General features: G+C 48.1%; 1 protein-coding gene across 1 annotated transcript in view; it reads left to right on the plus strand.

Moving 5' to 3' along the window:
• The window catches only part of SLIT3 (slit guidance ligand 3), a 597,991-nt gene that overhangs the window by 547,550 nt on the left and 28,568 nt on the right, over positions 1–21,873 (plus strand). The window contains 5 exon segments of the mRNA XM_043596219.1: positions 7,123–7,194; positions 8,939–9,102; positions 11,326–11,450; positions 17,360–17,457; positions 21,433–21,572. Of these exon segments, the coding sequence (XP_043452154.1) occupies positions 7,123–7,194; positions 8,939–9,102; positions 11,326–11,450; positions 17,360–17,457; positions 21,433–21,572 (599 nt within the window).

Genomic DNA, 21,873 nt, shown 5'->3' on the forward strand with positions numbered 1-21,873 from the left:
GCGCTGTTATTAAAAATCAATTCTCTGGAGGCAAAGAAGTGCCCGCGCTGACAGTGTGCAATCTGTTATTGTCACTTATTTATTATCCACCTTCTCTGGGGAGTTTGAGAATGGAAACATCAGCAGAACCATTTCCCTGTTTCCAGTTGAACACAACGGGAGATGGGCTTGTTTCATTGGCCGGGGCTGAGGCTGGACCTGCTCCCCCCTCCCACTTCCCACCATCCTCCCTTAGTCCCACCTTGTCTGCCATCCTGGTCTTCTGGTTCTATGCATGGGTTTGCTCCCAGGGGCTGGGCCTGACAATTTTCGTGGGACCCGTGTGTATATGTTTGTAGTTAGAGAGGTTCTGGCAGGGCAGCTCAGCACGGGAAAGGGAGGACAGTGGAGAATGCTTGCCTGTCCATTTGTCTGGTCTCCCATGGTGTTGGCATGAACACCACCAGGTTTTCTGCTTCCTAGGCACCTTGTCCGCCGTGTTCCAGATCACTGTCATTAGTCCACCAGGAGCACACCTCAACATACCATGTGCTTGTGCTTGCTTCTTGAATTAAGAATTAGTAGGCTTTTAGCATCATCATTTTAGAATCATGGGCTCTTGGAGATAAAAAAGGGTCTTAGAGGCCCTCATTCCAACCACCTACCTCAGTGGGGAGCAACTATTTTCTGCATAAAGGCCAATTCAGGAAAAATAAAAATGTTTATGGAGTACGTTTCTTTTATGATATTTGTATCCTTTCTCCCAGTAATTGCACATCTAGGAATTTATGCCTAAGAATAATCCGATATGAGGGAAAGATTCTCTGTGCTAAAATATTGGTTGCTCTGTTATTTTTAACCTCCATTTTAAATATTACCTACAAGTGCCACAGTGGGGAAATGCTTAAGGAAAGCATAATGCAGCCAGTCAGTGAAAGGCAATTATTAAAAGAGGTAAAGACAAAAACTAGGTAGCAGTGTGGGGAAGTGTTGACCACACGGCCTTATGTGGAAAAGTAAACCTAATTTTTTACGTTATAATTATAACTTGCATACATTTATAATTATGAAGTTCTAAAGGAACATAGGAAACTTTTAAAAAAATCATTGATAGCTAACTGCTAATGTGAAGTTATTTATGTAATAAAAGAAGGCAAAGTTAAAGATGACTGAATATAGTAGGATAGTCACAATTTAAAGGGTTAGGGGGGAAAGGTAGGTTTTTTTGAATCAGTATCTACAACTGCGTTTGAGCATTCGTGTATTCTTTTCTCAACTCTAAAGGGTTTCATTATTTTAGTGAAAATTTCAGAAATGACCAGAGGTCAGGGAAGCAGGCAGTTTGGGATGGGGGAAGAGAATGAGTATCAGGTTTAGCCATAGACAAAGGCCAAAAAGTATTCTAGAAAGACCTGACATTTAATAGTGAGTGAGTGTGTGTGTGTGTGTGTGTGTGTGTGTGTGTGTGTGTGTTGGTGAGTAGATATGTATGAATACATTTCTGAGAGAGGAGGATTATCAGGGACCCCTGAGTACAAAACATTGGGTGAAAGTATGTGAGATTTACCAGTTTGCTCTTAATCGAAAAAGAGCTAGAAGGGAACGTTCTCATGGACATTCTAGTTCTTCTTTTCAGGGATCTGTGTGTTCCCTGATCGTTGCCCCACACCGAGCCACATGCCTTGTGCGTGTGTGGTCCCAATTGTCACTCCCCAGCCCCAGCCACAGGAGGGCCACCTGGAATCAGTTAGCTGTGGGAGGGCTATTTCAGTGTGTGCTCAAGAGATGTGGGGTGGGATTATCGTTCATCATCCTCAGTATTTTTAACCCCTCATCCCTGAAGTAAGATTGTGCTTACTATTTATGTATATGGGGCTGTTCATCTCTCCCTGCTCTACCGATTGCATGGATCCTCCCTACAGCATCCCTACAAAGGGCTCCATTGCCCTTTGCTTGAGTATGTTTAGATACCATGAGCCTGCTCCCTTCCCAGATAATCCCACTCCATTTTTGACCAGCCGTTGAACATTAGACAATTCTGGTGAGCCAAAAGGTGATTCCTTAGGGACTTAAACCCTGGTCCCGGTTTGGCCCTTTGGTGCTACCAAAAAATAGAATTAATTGTGAATTTTAGAAATGGGAAGTGAGTGTTAGAAATTATCCTATCCAAACCTTACATTTATAAGGTAAGGAGACACACTCAAAAAGGTTTAGTGACTTGCCCACAATCATTCACTTATTTTCTAAATGCCAATTGTGGGTTCAATGCTAAACACTAGACAGGAAAATAATGAAACAAGTTCTTGTCCTCAGAGAGCTCACAGTCTAGAAGAGGAAACAGACAAGTATATAAGCTACTGCCACACATGGCCATACCTGTGGGAGAGCCATGGGACCCAGTGTGGGCCCTCAAAAAGGCTTTCTGAGACAAAGATGGTAATCACCACTGACATATATTAAACCTTGACCATGTACGACATACTGGGCTACATACTTTAGCTACATTATCATATCATATCCACTTTTCATATCAACCCTAGGAAGAACGTACCACTATTAGCCCTATTCCCCAGACGTGGAAACAGAGGCTCAGCAAGGTTGAGTCACTTTGCCAAAGGGATGTAACCACTACAGAGTAAAGTTGGGATTTGAACCCAAGACTGTTGGCTCTTAGAATCACTGCCCTGAGCTTGTACTCCCAAGGCTGAGTCTGCGCAGCCAGGGGGAGTTACCTGTGTGATGGGAGTGGAGAATATTCTAGGCAGGGAGAATATAAATTCCCTAGACAGAGTCCCTGAAGTCAGGAAGGGCATGTGCACAGGGACCACAAGGAGCTACAGGTGTGGATGGATGTGGCTTCTGGGAATGGGAGCAGGAAGCTGTGCTGCAGACATGCCACAAGGTGGGAGCAGATGCAGGGCTGGACCCTGGTTTCCAGCTCCTAGCCCAGTGCTCTTTCCACCACATTCCATCCTTCCCACCAGAGATTATCTCTTTTTGTTGCCACCCATTTCAGACTTTTCTTGAGGATTAGAAGGATGTGGCCCAGAGATGTCTCTGATGAGAATTAAGGAATGTGGTGGAGACACCTGAACAGGAAGGTGACAGGCACGGGGTCACTCTGCCGAAACCCAGTGTTCCTTTTCTCCAGTCCTGGAGTCTGCACAGGACATACACGCTGCATAGCTTCAGGCTTCCCCTCTGTGTGTGGGGAAGGCTTTGAGAGGACTAGCCCCAAAACACAACCCAGAACCTAGAGGGGAAGGAGTCATGGTGACCTTAGCCATGGCCGCAGCTCACGTGAAGGAGTGTGCATCAAGTACAGGCCCTGCATGTAGCCCTGCGCCATCTGAACCACTTGCATTGTGTCTTTTAAGCTTCACAACTAGCTTATGAAGCGGTACGTTAGATCCCTTCCTGGCTGAAGGATAGGAAAATCAGCTCAAACCACATTAGGCATGAAGAGAATTTATCAAAGCATATTACTGAAAACTTCAGTAGTAGATATTACATTCTAGGGCTGGGTGCAAGGACTTCCAGTGGTGTCAGAAATGTGCCTCTTTCTGCTTCTCAAAACTGCCTCTGTCCTAATAGTTCCAGAGAAAGTCCCAGAAATATCTCACTGGCCCACTTAGGTCACCTGCTCAGCCTCAAACCAATCTCAGTGACTGATTGGGCTGACCTGGGCCATGGTTCTGCCCCTGAGACCAAACCAGTTGGACTGAGGGGAGGGAGGGGTGAGTCCCCCTTGAAAAAGGGAGGAACTGTTACAGAAGAGAGATTGGTGCCAATTAATCCACATTCCTAAAAAGATATCTACTGCAAGTGGATCCTGAGAACTCCCATTTTAGAGATGAGAAAACTAAGGTACAGAAAGATTGAGCCTGTTGAATCAGATAATCACACAGCCGGCAATGACTCACACCCAGGAGGTCTGATCCAGGGTCATTTAACCCTTAGGAGTGACCTAGCCTGCTGAAAAGAGACTTCACCCACCCCAGCCCACATCTGGGATGATGATCTTCCCTGCCATCTATCATACACACTGGAACGCCTGTGCAATATACACATTCTGTGAGCACCTGGGGATCCAGAGACCCAAGGTTCAGGCAACCCAGAATTAACATGAGATGGTTCTGCCTTCATGTTGCTCTAAATGATGCCCTCATCCGCATCCCAACATTCCCAAGTTTGCTTTAACACCTATTAAGAGTCAGCAGGGAGTTGGTGGGAATGCAAATTGGTGCAGCCGCTCTGGAAAGCAGTGTGGAGGTTCCTCAGAAAATTAAAAATAGACCTACCCTATGACCCAGCAATAGCACTGCTAGGAATTTATCCAAGGGATACAGGAGTACTGATGCATAGGGGCACTTGTACCCCAATGTTCATAGCAGCACTCTCAACAATAGCCAAATTATGGAAAGAGCCTAAATGTCCATCAACTGATGAATGGATAAAGAAATTGTGGTTTATATACACAATGGAATACTACGTGGCAATGAGAAAAAATGAAATATGGCCTTTTGTAGCAACGTGGATGGAACTGGAGAGTGTGATGCTAAGTGAAATAAGCCATACAGAGAAAGACAGATACCATATGGTTTCACTCTTATGTGGATCCTGAGAAACTTAACAGGAACCCATGGGGGAGGGGAAGGAAAAAAAAAAAAAAAAAAGAGGTTAGAGTGGGAGAGAGCCAAAGCATAAGAGACTGTCAAAAACTGAGAACAAATTGAGGGTTGATGAGGGGTGGGAGGGAGGGGAAGGTGGGTGATGGGTATTGAGGAGGGCACCTTTGGGATGAGCACTGGGTGTTGTATGGAAACCAATTTGTCAATAAATTTCATATATAAAAAAATAAATAAAAATAAATAAATAAATAAAATGAGTCAGCAGGGAAAAGGAGTCCCAGGCACTTGAAGATGGGTCATTCTGAGTTGGAAATTGCTTGCCGTCACCAGCCCCATGAGGTGTAAGGGGAAAGGGGAGGAAAAGCAGCAGTGGGGGAGGGAGGAGGGAGTGCTTCCTGGGAGGGAACCTTTGTCCCACTTCCCTGGCATCCTTTAGGATGGTGGTTGGACACACAAGAGTCTTTCTTTGGGGGCAAACCAGGAGAGAGAACCTGCAGTGTAGGCAGATTTCTTTTCGCGTTGTCCCAGTAAATTACAGCCCCAGTTACTCTGCAGTTTATGGAGATCTCAGCGGCTCAGCTCGTAATAAATGGGAGCATGACTTACAGGAGTCACAGCGCCAAAGCTGCCTTTGGGTCATTTGGTGTTTTTAAATTAGGGCTTCGTGCCTCTCCAGGGGCCCAGGCCTCATTCAGAAATGATTAACAACAGGGCCGGGTGCATTTGCCAAACAGCGAGCAGCCATGAAGTCATCCAAGCTAATAGCAGGCAGGAGCCGGTGTGATTCATAAATAACCACATGCATTCGAGACTAAATGATACTGATAAGTGTTAGAAGTACTTCTAGCTCCTTCTTACGCAGGCCGGTGAGAAGCTACCTCCAACACTCTCTAGAGGATTGGTTACCTTCTTCCTGCTGTCCTGGGGAGCAAGAAGGGCAAGGAGCTTGAGGTGATGAGGATGACAGCCTGGGGCAGCTAAATGTGGTCCAGAGGACCAAGAGCATCAGCATCACCTGGGAGCTGGTCAGAAATGCAGCGTCTCAGGCCCCACCCCAGACCCACTGAACCAGGGGTGTCAGAATGGGTGTCAGAAATCCACCCATGTGTTGGCTCCAGCACTCAGTCTGTATTACATGTAATTAAGCTCCTGTCTGTATTTCAGCTCAAAACCCAGGCAGGCTAACATCAGCCAAAAGGAAAACAAAAGGACAGATTCATTAGTTATTATCCTGTTTACACTTCCCCAGTCAACTCTAATCACCCCTTTGTTTCACTAGGGTTCCTTCACAGCACAGGGGACAGTGAGCAGTAGTCACTAAAGAAGGCTTTGAGTGTCTATGAATTTCACCTACCTTGCATTTCACAGCTCAGACCCAAAGTGAGTCATCGGTGTGGGGATATTTTTGTATGCAGTTGAGGCTTAATCCTTCAAAGGAGGGTATAATCCATGAATTGAGGATTTACTAGCATTGTTACTTGAGCACCGGAGCAATGTTCATTTGGTATTTTTCTCATGGACCTATTCTCCAGGCATTTATTGGAAGGACAGTATATGCCACCACTTTGCAAGTGAGAATAGCTCCCGGCCCCTATACCACAGGGTGGAGAGAGGTATAATTAATACCAAGTAGGTTGCCTGGCCCCTTGGACACGCAGTCAGAAAATGCACTCAGATGCACACAGTGCCAGATACATACGTGTGTGGCCCAAACCCTTCCCCATAAAGATGAGGGTCCAGCCCCAGGCAGTCTCCCCAGGACCTGAGTGCTCTCCCCATCTGTCACCTAAGCTGGGATTGATAACATTTCTCAATCTTCCCAGAATCTCTCTAGGTGAATATGAAGGGAACTAATTTATTGATCTGGCTGGGCCAGACATTCTTTGAGACCCTTTCACAAATATTGATAATGGTTGGTCATTCAGCACGTAGAAAATGCCAGACTTTATATGGATTAATGCACCCACAACCACCTTCCATGACAAATCTTTTTACTTTTATTCCCGTTTTACAATAGGAAACTGAGGCACAGACAGGTAAATAACTTTAGCCACAGTCACACAGCTTGTAAGTGGCAGAGTCAGGATTTGAACGCAAGCAGGCTGGTTCTAAAACATACAGTCTCAGCCAGTTCTTCCCATTCTCTCTAGGATGCCTCTGTTGGGTATCTCTCTCCATGCTTCAGGTGCAAAAACGGAGGCTGGGAAGAGTAAAGTTAACTTACCTAATGTTCCACAGTTAACAGGGGCCAGTTTCTGATTCCATCCCAGGCCTGTCAGATTCAAAAACCCATCCTCTTCTTTCCCACACCCTCTACCCCCAACATCCCCACTGCTGAGCTGGGCATGGAAACGTTCACACACCTGCCGAGAAGGAGGACACACCCCCCACTGTGAGCTTTGGGGCTCTGAGCACAGCTGAAAGGCATCTGGGCCAGCCTGGGACCCCGAGAATATACTGAATTCAGAACTGTTACTGGGGGGTTAACCCCTGACCTGTGTTTCTGCTTCAGAACCCTCCATGGCAACGACATTTCCAGCGTTCCCGAAGGCTCCTTCAGTGACCTGACATCTCTTTCCCATCTGTAAGTAGCCATATTTCTGCCTGGTGTGGATCCATTCAAAATGCAATATCATTAGAGTGCCAGAGATGATTCTGTGACTGTTAACATTTCAGTATTCATTCTTTCCGTATGCATAGGGTATGTTCCATGAAAATGTGCCCACGTTGTGCACATTGTGTGTTCTCTACTTCAGATGCCTTCAAAGGCATCATCAATTATGTAAACAATGTAAATGTTTAATAAGAAGAACTAACATAAAACTCTTACTGTGTGATAAACACTTTGGATAAATTATCTCTTTTACTTCTTATAGCAATAAAGCATTTTTATCCCCTTCTTACACAGTGAAGCTTAAATGGAGAAGAACCAAAGAATTGGTCCAAGGGTCACACAGCTAGTAAGCAGCAGAGCCCTGGTTCCAACCCAGGTCTGCCTTGGCTCCAAAGCACATATTCTCTGCCACTCTGCATCAGGGATTCTGTCCCCATTGCACACAGGGGAAACCAAGGTCTGTAAAAATTAGGTGTTAGAAACCTTTGCCAGGAACATTTCTGAGTCTATATGTATACAACTCTATGTATATTTGATTGTTTTCAGATTGCATGCATATATTGTGATACTGATATATTATGCATACACCTTATAAAACATCCAAAAAATAGAAATTCTAAATGATACGATTTTTAAAATAAGCAAAAATCCTTGTATTTTCTCTGTGGACACCACTGTTGAGAGGTCTGCATCAGCCCATGCTGTCCCCCAGGTGTGCTTTTTTAAAGCTAAGTGGTGTAGCTGGAGGAAAAACTTGCTTCTACCCCCTTAGTTTCTGTGGCTGGTCTAAGAATTAGACTGACATAAGACAGAGCAACCGGAGAAAAGGATATAAATATATTTGATGTTTTTATGTGTATGTGGGAGTGTTCAAATGGAAAATGAAGACCCAAAGAAGCCATTGGACCCAAAAACTTATATACTTTTTTATACAAGGAATGATAAATTGTAGGGATGTGACAAGACAAAGGGCCTTGGGCTAGGGCAGCAATTGTGCGGCAGTGACTAGGAAATATATGGAGAGGGACCACTGGAAGGTCAAGGTTATTTGAGCAGGTAGGTTTGGCCTGGTCCATTTTAGTATTCATTCCCAGTCTCTAGTGATAAGAATATTTTTCCCTTCTTGGTGCAGGGAGGGCATCTTTCTCACAGGAAACTTTCTGACTTGCTTTTAGGTAGAGACCGGGAGGTCAGAGAGCCCCTTCTGCACCTGCCATTTTTCATGTACCTTTAGCTTGAAATAATCAATATGCCAAAGCAGCATATTTAGGGGTGGAGTGCTCTGAACCCTTTCTGTGGCCTGAAGCTTCTCCCTAGGTTGCTGTGTATCAAAGCCTTCTCTGAAGAGTGCATCCTTCAGTGGACCCTTCAGTAGGGCAAGGGAGCCAGGTAATCAGATGGCCAAAGGTCCAGAAGCATCTGAGAGGGGCTAGGATTGGATTGAGTTGAGGGTTGAATTTTACCGGAGTAGATGAGAGCAAAACCTCAGAAGTGGGAGGGGGTTAAGCAGGGTGGAAACATCTGGAGGGACTGGAAATACAGTCTGGAGTCACTGACTTTGCCCCAATGGAAACTCCTTCTCTGCTGGTCCTCATGTCAGATACCCCCAATCTAGTCAGAGTCTGAAAATTCTGTTTCTCCAGAGGGCCAAGGGTATGGAGTCTATGGGCCAAGCTGGGCAAGGGGGACCCTGACTTCCTGCTCTGCCTCCTAGGGCGCTGGGAACCAATCCACTCCACTGTGACTGCAGTCTGCGCTGGCTGTCAGAGTGGGTGAAGGCGGGGTACAAGGAGCCTGGCATCGCCCGTTGCAGTAGCCCTGAGTCCATGGCTGACAGACTCCTGCTCACCACCCCCACCCACCGATTCCAGTGCAAAGGTACATGCTGACTCTCCCCCACTTCTCGAGGGGTCTGCTCTGTCTCCAACAGCCCACCAGAGCTGGGTGTCTCAACAGACGTGACTTCTAAACCACTGCCCTGTCTCTTCCATGAGCTGCACAGAGAGACTCAGATGCTGTTATCTCCTCCAGGTTTCTCTGCTGGCATCCCTACATGCTCCTCTCTGACTTCATTCTCTATATCATTTTGCACAGAGAAAAATCTTTAACTTGCATTTTTTTTCACCCAACATTCTTAAAGCCTACGCCTTTTCCCGTTTTTACTACAGCAAGCTTTAGGTACATGAGATTTTAACTGATGACAACAAACTGCTGCTGGGTTTTTATGTGCTGGACATCATGTTAAGCACTTTTTTGTGTGTTATTTCATTTAATTCTCACTTTCCAAGTATTTATTCAGTTCCCAACCCTCTCTGGGTTAGACTTCAGTATCACCCTTATTCTTAAGAATGAGAAAGCTCAGGCTTACTGAGGTTAAGGGACTTCTCAAGTCCACAGTTAGGATGATTCCAGGTCTTTCTGATTCCCCTGTACCTACTTGTGGCCACCAGGCTTTAATAATTCCACCGTAACGTCTTTAGCCAGTTCCTGGCCCTGAACCTTTAGTCTTCACTGGGTATTAACAGTTGTTTTCTTACCACTGATGCATAAAGGTCTTTCTCTATTGAAAATTATTCCTTAGATAAGATTCAGAGAACAGAAACTACTGAGCCAAAGTATGTGATCATTTTTAAGGTCTTTACACATATTGCCCTGCCATTTGGTGTCTAAAAGAGGGTTATAAACCACTTTATGCTCCCAGGAAGCACCATTTGAGTGCATTTTTCACCATACTCGTACATTATTTTATCTCATTTCATCTCATTGCTAATTAGATAGGTTTAAAAAAGTATGTCTCCTATTTTGTGTCTTTGCTTATTGGGGAAACTGCATTTTTTTCAAAAATTTACTTTCCATTTATGTCATACATTTGTCTGGTAGTGTCCTTTGCCCATCTCTTAGAGCCTTGAGTTTATTTTGATTTATATATATACTTTGATTACCCTATAAACTTCCTGTGTCTCACATTTCTGCTTAAAGCAGGAAAACATTCTTTTGGCTTTAAGATAATTTTTCATTTTCTCCTCCTGCTTCCAAGTCATCTCACTTGATTGATGCTAAAGAGGCCCAGATCAGTCTAAAACAATGTTTCTCAATCCTGGCTGCACATTTTGGAATCACCTGCAGAGCTTTTTACTGGTTCCCTGGCCCAACACTCCAAGTTTTGATTAAATCGGTGTGGGGTACAGCCTGGCCGTGTTGAAGATATTTAAAAGCACCTTCTCTGTTTCCTCTGTAAGGTGACAAATTCATCCCGGTTTGGCTGGGGTCTTCCTGGTTTTAGCACTGAAAGTCCTGTGTCCTGGGAATCCCTTCAGCCCCTGGCAAACAGGACAGATAGTGTCCCTGTTCTAATGGAAGCCAGGGTTAAGCCAGCTTGTACAGATTCTTAGGCCATCCTTTCTGTTCACCCCACCCACAAATGGTCAGACTTGCCGTGGGGTCATTCTCAACCCAATCTCCAAAGCTCTGTTCAAGGACCATGACCTCCATCCCTCCAGCCTTTGTAGCTGAAGAGAACAGGACACTGTCAAAACTGTCATAGATGCACAGTGTGCCTGAGCACAGTTTACCATCTGTCAACAATATCATTGCTGTGTCTTTTGGGGCCACTTCTTACTTCCTCCTGCCAATCAAGGGTTCCACAAGAGGGACTTCCTATGTGTGTCTTTGGCCCAGGCACCCTGCCTTCCTTAGCCTAGCATAGACTATTCCATGGGGAGGGGTGTTTAGGGGCAGAGGAGTGGGAGGTCCAAATGGAGCCTGGGACCAGAGCTCCCTGAACATGAAAAGATACACAAGGGGTTTCTAATTATGGTGTATTGTTTATAGATTAGCTCCAAAATCGGATCAGGCTAATTACAGTAATTTATTTGACTGCAGAAGTGCTTCTGAATGATGTCCCACTGTGATTTTTTCCTCACTGGACAATGGCTGCATTAATGGGACTCAGCTAGACTGGATGGTGCTGGATGGGGAGCCACCCTCTGTGGGTAGAGATGGAGAGGGGCCGGCAGCTGGCTGAGGAAGGGGCCAGAGAGGAGGGAAAGGGAGGGAGGGGTGACAGTGACCTGCTACCAACATCCTGGTTTTGCTGTCCAGGGCCAGTGGACATCAACATTGTGGCCAAGTGCAATGCCTGCCTCTCAGACCCGTGCAAGAACAATGGGACGTGCAGCCAGGATCCTGTGGAGCTCTACCACTGCACCTGCCCCTATGGCTACAAGGTAAGATAGGAAGCCCCGCCCCCAGCATTCACAGCCCAAGGAAGGCACTGTGCCCTGCTGACCCTCCCTTCTCCAAGGGCAGCCTGGAGAACTGCATTTCACAGGTCACTCCAGAGTGGCAATTGGCACTTGCCAGTAACACTGCTATTCTACTGGTGGGGGCTGCCCAGTTGTGTCACACTCATGCAAAACACAGAGAATGCCATCTTGGCAGTGACACTCTAAGGAGGAAATGTAATATTTATATTTTCCTTGTTAAACATGAGGAAATAAGTCTCAGAGAGTGAAAATGCTTCCAAGTAGAGGCATCCCTTGAACTTACTATCCTGGCTTCCTTTCAAGGGGATTTCCAGACTCTCCCCATCCCCTCCCTAACTGTGCCTCAGGAGGGCCAGTGCTGAAAGTGGGCTCCAGTTTGAGAAGGTACAGGGATGAGGGATTGAAAGGCCTGGGAGCTGCCAAGCTAATGCACTGTTGACAGGCTCAGGTCAGCCAGGAAGGGGATGGAGACCCTCGTTCTCCTGGGTGTCCTCCCCAGAAATCCAGGCTAATTCCAAAGCAACTTTTCTTCCTTTCTTCTCACCCAACACTATCTATCCTAAGTCCCTACTAACATCTATAGAGTATGGACTACATGGCCAACATTCTGCTTGACATCCTATTCACCTTTTCTTTTTAAACACCCCTTATGAGGAAAGCTCATTACTTCCCATTTATAGATGTGGAAACTGGGCCTCAGATTGTTGAAAAGGCTTGACTCAGTGTCTCAAAGCTCATAAGCAGTAGGGTTGGGATAGGACCAAGAGCTATATGATTCCAAAGTCCCCACCTTTACTCCTGGATAGCCAAGCCCTCCGCTGTGGCTCACTGGGGTCAACAAAACAGTGGTTCACTCCTCTTCCCCAGGACCTTCCCAGCTTCCAGCCTCACCAAGGCACCCATCCGCATACAGTGGGCAAGCCAAGCATTCCAACACCACCCCAAAACCCATCTACTGCACATGCCTAGTACAGGCAGAGCGGAAGGGAGCTGGCATCACTGGTCTCCTGTCCCCAGGGGGACTTGTATGTGTAGTGACAAGCTTGAGGGGCAGAATCACTCTGGGGAACAGGGCTCCCTGGTGGTTTTTCAGCTGTAGCTGTGCCTCCAGCAGATAGTGTCAGAGTGCCACCTATGGGCCTGCCATAGGAGAACCCAAGGATTCCCTTTGCAGCCAGCCAGCCAGACGGCCTTGCCCCAGGCAGCCACCCCAGATCCATGCATCCTACATGTGCACACGCACAGACATTGCAGGGGAAGTGTAGAAGTGAAGATACCATACTCAGGAGGCCTAGCTCCTCAAACCCACTTGTATTAATTCAGTGGAGAAAACTCAGGCTGTGGAATTATACAGAGGGCACATGTGAACTCCAGCTTTGCTGTTTACTAGCTATGTGGTGATGGCCAGTGGCTTTGCCTCAGCCTTCCCGTGGACAAACCAGGGCCTATTTCACAGGGGTGCTGTGAGAATCAAATGTGCAATAACATATGCAAGGCACCTAGGACAGCTGTTCAGTATGCACTCTGTACACTGGCACATTGCTACATCTCTCTTTACCCTTGCATGCTGGTCCTGATACCAGGATATGGATGGGCCACCATTAACAGGCAGTATGCTGCTGGTCTCACTAGGGATTCTCAGTCCATGACACTGTGAATTGCCAGAGATCATCAGTTGCTCTCCTGGAATGGTGATATGTGCATTTATAACATCCCCAATACCATACCTATGCGTCGACTGTGGATCAGGCACTCAGCTGGACATTGGCATTTATTCCCTTCTCTGAGTTGTATAATCAACCTTTGAGGTGGGCGGGATCATCCCTATTTGAAAGATAAGGCCACTTGTTCAGACTTTGCTCGTAAGATTCTGAAGGTCTAGCAGAAGAATCTGAACTGAGATTTTGACCTTTACGAAGCTATCGGGCTCATGCAGGCCTGGAGTACCTTAAGGAGGAGGATGATAATGGTGGTGATGGTATGTGATGGTGATGATGGTGATGATGGTGAAGGAATATGAGCAGCCAGCATTTACTGAGTGCCTATTACATACTGACAGTATACTAAACAAGGTACAAGCATTATCCTGCATTCTCCTCATCAAAGCCTAAGGAGACAGGTCCTAAAATGACCTTCATTTTCCAGTTTAGGAAACTGAGATAGTAGGTGAGGGAGTTGGGATTCAGAGCTCAGAACCAATGGATTCCAGAACCCATGTTTTTGACCACTGTATTCACAGTCCATTGAGAAGCACCATGAATGCAGGGTCCCTAGCCATTTGGGACCTAAGTCTCCAGAATAGGGAAAGTAGTTTATGCTGGTGGAAAGAACACCAAGCAGAATGGAAAGAACACTGTGGAACTTGTCCCTACCTGACTGTGTGGCCTAGGACAGCTCCTCCTCTCCTCCCCGTATCAGGTTCAATCTCAAAATGCAGCAGGTAGAAACGAAGAGGTCCTTTAACCTTTAACCCTGGGTTGCATCATACCCCCTGCTCTGCATTTATTCCCTGGCTTTCCCTTCTTCCTGGATTGGAGCCCACCCAGGCAGAGTGACTGAGGTAGTAAGTTCTGGATGAGTTGCTAAGTTGACAATAATCACCAGACACCCACAAAACCAAGTTCAAAGTTCTGGCATTTCTCCATTTATTTCCAGATACCGCAGCGTTTCCATTGACTAGCTGAGTGACCTTGGGAAGCCACAATATTATCCAAAACAGCATGGCCCCCACTGTTCAGTGTTTGGTGGCAGCTACTGGTCATCTATAATGGCAGGCTTTTGTGAAGCAATTTGAGCACATTACCTCATTTAGCACCCTCAGTCACCTTCTGAAATAAGGTCTGTTAACCTCTTTTGGCAGATAAGGAAACTGAGGTTCAAAAAGATCAGATAACTTACCCGAGCTTCCACACCTAGGGAAGCACACAAACTAAACCTAGAGCCCTCCTCTCTCACAGGAAAGTCCCCACACTCAGTGCTCCACTAGGGACCAGGTCCCTCAGAGCCTCACCCCCCACCTGGAGATGTGAAGCATCACACTCACTTGCAGAGCTCCTAGAAGGATTCCGAGTGTCATGTTTGTGCTTTGCCCGCCTTGGTGCCAGGATTCAGTAGACACTTCACAGAGAGACCTGTTTTACAGCTGTTTCGCGTTGGGGGAAATAAGATGTATGTTTGGGCTCGTTCTTTTTCAGCCATTTAGCTTCACGTGTGCATGTTCAGTGTCTACACGCAGTGCTTCTCACGCTGTACTGGCGCGAGAACTACCTGGAGGTCTTAGTAAATGCAGCTTCTGATCCATTAGATCTGAGGTCAGGCCCAAGTTTGTACCTTTCTAACAAGCTCTCAGGGAACGCCGGAGCTACTAGCCTGAGGACTACACTCTGAGTAGCAAGGTCCTGGAGCAGCCCTCCTGGCTGTCTCAGAAAGAGGTTTCCAACAGGGACAGCTACTCCCCGGCTCCTTTAAAAGAAGCCAGAAGCCCCAGCCATGTCCCTGTCTCCCACCTTCCCTCCCTCTCTATTTCTCTCTCTTTCTCTATTTCTCTCTCTCCCATACACACACACACAGCAGTGGGGACCAAGGAACATCATAAATCTAGTAGATTTTAGCAAAATGAGGCTGAAGAGAGTTGAATTGAGCTAATTAGCCAGGTATTGAGAATGGTGATTATTTCTCAAGGACACGTAAGTGACAGAAATCCTTACCTCCAGGCCCATTTAGCACATCACCAAGAGCTACGGTCTGCCTCCTGGTTTCTGAGCTCAGTATAAGTGACCCGAGTAGACGTCACCAACCCCACCCCCAGGGGAAGATCCCAGCTGGAGTTCCTGATACTCAAGAGTTCCCCCAGAGCAAAGAAGCTGGCCCATGCAGGGGCCAGGGAGGCCCTGCCTTGACTTGATCAAGTTCTCTTGTCCTGCTCTTCGTGGCTCATCCATCTAACACACACAAAAACTCCTGAACAATTCGGTACCAACCAAATGCCTGAAAAAAGTCTTTTGAGCTCCCACATTCAGCCCTGCCTCAGACCCCTGTAGTAATCTGCCTCCTCCTCATCCGAATAGCTCTTATTTAGGTTGCTACCATACATGCCTTGTGCTTTATATATGTGTGATTTATAATATTCATTCCATAGGGTAGGTATTATTCCCATTTTACAGATGATAAAAACAAGGCTCAGAGAGAACTGGTAGTTTCCCCAAGGCACACAGCAGCCAGACTGGAGTGTGTGCTCCAATGTGCTACCCCTGGAGCCCATGTTTTGAGAGGGCAGCATCAGTGACCCAGCAGAGGGGTTCCCAGTGCTGGCTCTGGACTGGATGCCTGGGTTCAGCTGCTGCCTATTCCACTTAACTGCTGTGCAATCTTGGACATATTAGCTCACTTTCCAAGTCTGCCTTCCCAATCTGAAAAGGGCAGTAATAACAATCCTACCGATCGCATAGGGTTGCTGTGAACATTATATGTGATTGTGAATATAAAACACTTAGCGTGAGGCCTGGAATGGAAAATGTTCTCAATAAATTGAGAATGAGTATTGCAGTTTCCGTTGCACGCAATGACTTTGTGTAAGGGATCCCGTGTTGTTCTGGTTTAGGATAAGCCCAGATCCCACATCAAACTGCATTCTCCTTCTCCCCCTCAAGAAAACTCTGACTGGCCGTTAGCTGTAAGGGGGCATGAAGGGAGCCAAGACAGACGTGGCCATGCCTCCTGGCTGCTGGATACTGCAAGGGCTTCAGGGTTGGAGACAGTAGGGAGAGTCGTAGGCCCAGTTGGCAGCGACCTTCGAGCCAGGGAGCCCAGCCCCACTCCGTCACAGGCACTGGCAGCAGCAGAGGCGGGAAGAGGATTTTCTCAAGCAGATGGAGAGCAGGTGGTATGGCAGTGGGAGGGCTCCCGTGATCACCCCCGCCTGGCATGGTGCCCACACCAAGTCCACAGCCCAGAAACAAATACAACGGATGCCTCCCCAGACCCCGCAGGTCCTCTAAGGGACTGCTTGCCAAGACTTGGGTGTAGCGCTGGTGTGTCGGTCCCAGGGGAGGGGGTAGTTAGAGCCAGAGGGCCAGCAGGCTGCTCCCCGGTCTTAATGTCCATAGCCTCTGCCTTGGCCTCCCTCCTCAGTGCCTTCATCTTCACTGTCCTTCTGCCTGGCATGCTCCTCCTCACCTACTGCAGTTGACTCCTCAGCTGAAACGTCCCCTCCAGAGGGGCCTACTCCAGAGGAATGCCACCCCACACAAAATTGTCTGTCCCAGAGGTCCTCAATCTGGCCTAACATTAGAATTGCCTGCAGAACTCTAAATACCAACACCTGGGCCCACTTCCAGACCAATTAAAGGTAGATCTCTGTGGAATTGTCACCCTATAGGGGCAAGGTCCTCTGGCCACACTTCAGCCCCAGCCCTCCCTACTCAAATTGTGGATTATATTGAGGCCTCACTGCAGCTAAGAGTACCGTGTCCTCTGCTAGGTAGCTCTGTGAGATAGGCTGAGAGTTAAAAGGCTTAGATGAGGTCATGGCCAGCCAACCAGGAAGAGATGAAGCTGGAATATGAAACCAGGTTTCCCTGTACCCAAAGCCCATGCTCTTGCCCTGCAGTTCAGGATAAAGAAAAGGATGTGAATTCCAGGAAGTAGGGAAGCTGGGGCCTGAACTCCTCAGTTCTCAACCTTCTCTCAGTGTGGAACGGCCAAAAGCAAGGGCCCCCTTTGGCGTCCTCCAAGCCACACAGCAGAGGCCACAGAGAGGCCTTCTGCCCGGCCTCATCCCAGAGGACGCTGGGAACTCCAGGGGGCCTCCTGGTCAAGGCAGCCACTGAAAGCCTCCCTAACCAGGTGCTTCTCCCTTTCCTGCTCCTCAGGGCAAAGACTGCGCTATGCCCATCAACACCTGCATCCAGAACCCCTGTCAGCACGGAGGCACCTGCCACCTGAGCGAAAGCCACAAGGATGGGTTCAGGTAACAGCTCACCCTTGGGCCTTCCCTCCCTCAGGGGGCTTTATAGGCAGACCACTGGGGCAGGCTGATGCACAGCTGTTCACTGAGGGCCTACTGTGTGCCCACACTGTGCCAGGTCTGTTATGCAGATCATCTCAAGGCTCTTCCCACCCTGTAAGGGAGCTACTGTGATCCCTATACAAATGAGAAGATTGAGGCACCAACAGGAGCTATTCTTTGCCCACAGTGACACAGTGAGCGTTCCTATGGGGAATTCAGAGAGTCTGTCTCCAGAGCCAGGAGGATACCAAGGGAGGCTAAAGCTGCTGGCACAAGTCAGAGAAGGATGGCATGATGGCCCAAGCCCCCCCCCCCCACCGCAGCATGGCAATTCCACCTCTGTTTCCTGTGTGCTAAAAACAATGATCATAGGTGATATTGACTACATGTTCATCATGTGCCAGGCACGAACTAGCCGTGCAGCCTCTAATTTAAATGCTCACAATGAGCCTACCCACTGCAAGCTGGTACTATCCCCACTTAACAGATGATGAAACTGAGGCACAGAGATTTACTTGCTCTAGGTCACATATCCTGACACATTCCTGGATCTTCCAACCCCACTGCTTTCCTCCGAGGAATTCAGAGCTCAAGGAGAAAAAGGGATAGAAGCCACTTAAGTTTTCCCCATCCCTGTCAATTAAGTGGACTTTCGAGGCCTCTGCCAAACCTCAGGCTCCCTTCCTGCTTCCCCCCCCCCCCCTTCCCAGCTGCTTTCACGTGTCCAGCTTGCCGGCCCGTGGCCCTGGCAAAAACAGACCTGTGGAAACTGGTTCCTTTAGCACCCCAGTGAGCGAGTGGGTCAGGCAGTAAAGCAGGGGCACCCAGTGCAGAGCTGTGTGTGGATGTCTTAGAGCACAGGTTGCAAACAAGTAGCAAAGGCACTCTGGGTGGGGGAAGGAGGGGCTGCTGTGCCGTCTGTGAAAGAAATCAGGTTCTGGGCCCTAGTTCTTCCGACAGAGCCCAGCCTGCCCCCGTGTCCACCTGCCAAGCCAGCCCCATCAAACTCTGGCTCTTAAAAAGTGAAATAAATTCAAGGCCAGGTTTGCTTTCCTGCCTGGAGTCGGCCAAACCACCCACTCCCACCTTCTCACTGGGAGCAGGGGTAAGGAGAAACCACACAGAAATTTCACAGAGGTGGCCACATGGCCCCAGCCAAGAAACACACCTCCAGGGTAAAAGCCTGGCTCTGCCCACCCTGCCCAGAAATGGAGGTCTGCAAGAGTGAGGAGTGCCCCCTGCAGGCGACTGTCTCTCCCCTCCCTGTCCCCCCTCTGCATGTGCCCCCCTCTCTGTCTCTTTGTGGGGTATCTCTCTTCGTCTCTGGAACTGCAGGTGAGCAGAAGGAACCTTCCTGGTTTCCACCTTCCGTTGTTGAGATTTGAATGAACTGGAAATACTTTTAGAATTTAATTTTCAAGGAAAAGGGCCCAAATCTACAGGATTAGGGAAATGGGGTAGAGGATTAAAGCAATGAGGCCCACATGCTGGGGAAAGCATAGTTTGTGTGGGCCTGCCAAGGGGCAGGAGCACTCCCCCTCACTAGGTTAGCACCTGATAGGTTGGCAAAGGGAGGGACACCTATCAGGGAAGCTTTGCTCCCTTTTTCCCTCCTGTGTCCGTTTGCTGGGGCTGCCATAACCAAGCAGTGCACCAGGACGGCTTGGACCAACAGAAATGTATTCCCTCACATTTCTAGAAGCCAGAAGTCCAAACTCAAGGGGTCAGCAGAGCCACACTGGCTTTCAAACCTGTAGCGGAAGATCCTTCCTTGCCCCTTCCTAGCTTCTGGTGGTGGCTAGTGATCTCGGGCCTTCCTCACTGCAGCCTTCATCCTTATGTGGCATTCACCCTGTGTCTCTGTCTCCACATGGCCATCTTACAAGGATGGCAGTAGATCTGGGGCCCACCCTACTCCAGTATAACCTCATCAGAAATGACATCTGCAAGGACCTTATTTCCAAATAAGGTCACATTCTGAGGTGCTGGGGGTTAAGACTTCCAGATACCTTTTTGAGGGGACACAATTCAACCCATAACATGTCTTGTGAGTGATAATTTTGGAAGTTTCACCTACCTCTTCATCAGATGCTTTGCTCATCTTGATGCATTATCTGATCAGAAAAAGAGCAAAGACTGGCAGAGCTGGCCGGGCAGGAGACTAAGATGGCCCCACAGCTCACTGGGTGCCCCTGGAGTTTCCTTGACACCCCCCAGCCAAGGTTTCCAGGGAGGGCAGAGGAGACTTTAGTCTCCTTCCCTCCCTCTGTCTACTCCATGAGCATCCCAACCCCTAAGAGCCATCTACATCCCACTTTCATGCAACCCTAAGACTTTGGGGACAGCCAGAGTAACTCCTTTCAGGAAAATAGGCAACACTATGGTTTCAGACCCTTAAAAACCTACTGTCCGTCCAGCTCTGAAGAAATCACTTTTCCTGAACTTCCAGGGTCCCTCCTAGAAAAAAGAAATACATCATTTTGCTCCACCCCAAGAGCTCAGACCGAAGAACCTTTTGTAGAAAACATGACATGGTGGGCACCTGGGTGGCTCAGTCAGTTAAGTGCCCAACTTTGGCTCAGCTCGTGACCTCATGGTTCCTTAGTTCGAACCCTGAATTGGGCTCTCTGCTGTCAGCACAGAGCCTGCTTTGATCCTCTGTCCCCCACTCTTTCTGCCCCTCCCCTGCTTGTTCTTTCTCTCAAAATAAATTTAAAAACTTAAAAAAGAAAAGAAAATGTGACATGGTTTTCAGGTTGTAGAGGAAAGGAGGTTAAGTAAGATTCCAGAAATCCACTTCCTATTAGTTTAGTTTTATAGCTAAATCCCAAATCGGAGGAATCTGTGAAACAGAGAGAGGCCTGGAATTCTGGGCCCGAAGCTGGAATGGGGTGTAAATCCCTGACCAGGGGGCTGGGCCACAGAGGGAGTAAGTAAGTGCCTGCAGCTCATTTAGTCAGCATTTGTCTCCCGCATGCCCCTTCCTAAACTCCCCTGGCCCCTTCTCATCTGCTCAGCTATATCTATCCTGACTTAGTTTGCAGGCCTAATCCTGGGGTGTGGTCAGGGTTGGGCAGAGGATGCAGGAAGTTTGAGGTTTGTATCTAAGAGCTGTAGCTCTCCAGATCCTCCCACCCCATCCCCTTATCTGGAAAAAGCTGGAGGGAACAGTGGCATCTCTGAGAAAGGTTAAGGAGGCTGAGTGTGGAAGTCATCTAGAACTGAAGCTAATACATTCTGAGTCTTTTCTATGTACTAGGTCTCCTCCTAAGCCTTTTACTTATATAATCTTCTTTTATTCCCCACAACCAACCTGGAGGTAAATGATATTACCCTAGTCCATAGATGTGGAAACTGAGACACAGAATTTAACTAATTTTCCTAAGATCGAATACCTAGGAAGTGGCAGACTCAGACTTCATTCCCAAGAAACTGGGCTGCAGATCCTGATCTTGGCCACTTTGTCCTATTCCTGTTCAAGGTAGAGAGGCTTTCCTGGAGTAGGAAGTCGCTCAAAGGGGGGTGTTTGTTATGCCCTTTATCCCTTTGTCTACAAACCACTCCCCGGAGAAGAGGGGAAGGAAGACAGCTGGAGGAATTTAAAGTCTATCCCGGGGAAAGCACTTCCAGCTGGGGGGGGTTGGTGAGGGGGCATTGCTGGTGAGAACTCCCCAGAGCTAACGCAGCCATCCACGGCCAGGGGAGATGGAATTCTGCCCAGAGATAGGGTCTAGATGAAATGACCTCTCGGGCTCCTGAGGGTCTTCCTGCTCAGGACCCCAAGGCTTCAAGTATCCAGAGTGCTGCCTCGGACCTCCATCCAGAGAGAAACCTGACTAATTATATCCCCCCAACATTCTTTTCTGCCACTCCAACCCCACCCAACACTCCTTATTCCCTGGCTCCCCTTCTTCCCCACCCCACACACCCCCAAAGCTGCTCCTGCCCTCTGGGCTTTGAGGGGCAGCGGTGTGAGATCAATCCAGATGATTGCGAGGACAACGACTGTGAGAACAATGCCACCTGTGTGGATGGGGTCAACAACTACGTGTGCGTCTGCCCTCCTAACTACACAGGTAAGGTCCCCTGGTGCCTGTGCATGGTGGCAGGCCAGGTGTCATGCACTAAGGAATGCTGTTATCTTAGTTTTCAGGGCCTGCACCCACTCCCCTGTGGACAGAGATGTGAATCCCCAAAACCTGGTGCTGTGCCATGACGGGCTTCCCAGAGGCCCTCTCTGTTTGCTTGTCCACCCTTACCACCTGCCCCAACCCTGCACGTCTCTAGCTCCTCCCTACTTTGAGACAGGTTCCCAGGGCAAGTTTGCTATCCATTCCATTAGCCTTCCCCTCCTCCGGGAACTGGAGACCCAGTGGC

This window comes from Prionailurus bengalensis, chromosome A1 (genome assembly GCF_016509475.1).
Source record: "Prionailurus bengalensis isolate Pbe53 chromosome A1, Fcat_Pben_1.1_paternal_pri, whole genome shotgun sequence".
Classification (NCBI taxonomy): Eukaryota; Metazoa; Chordata; class Mammalia; order Carnivora; family Felidae; genus Prionailurus; species Prionailurus bengalensis.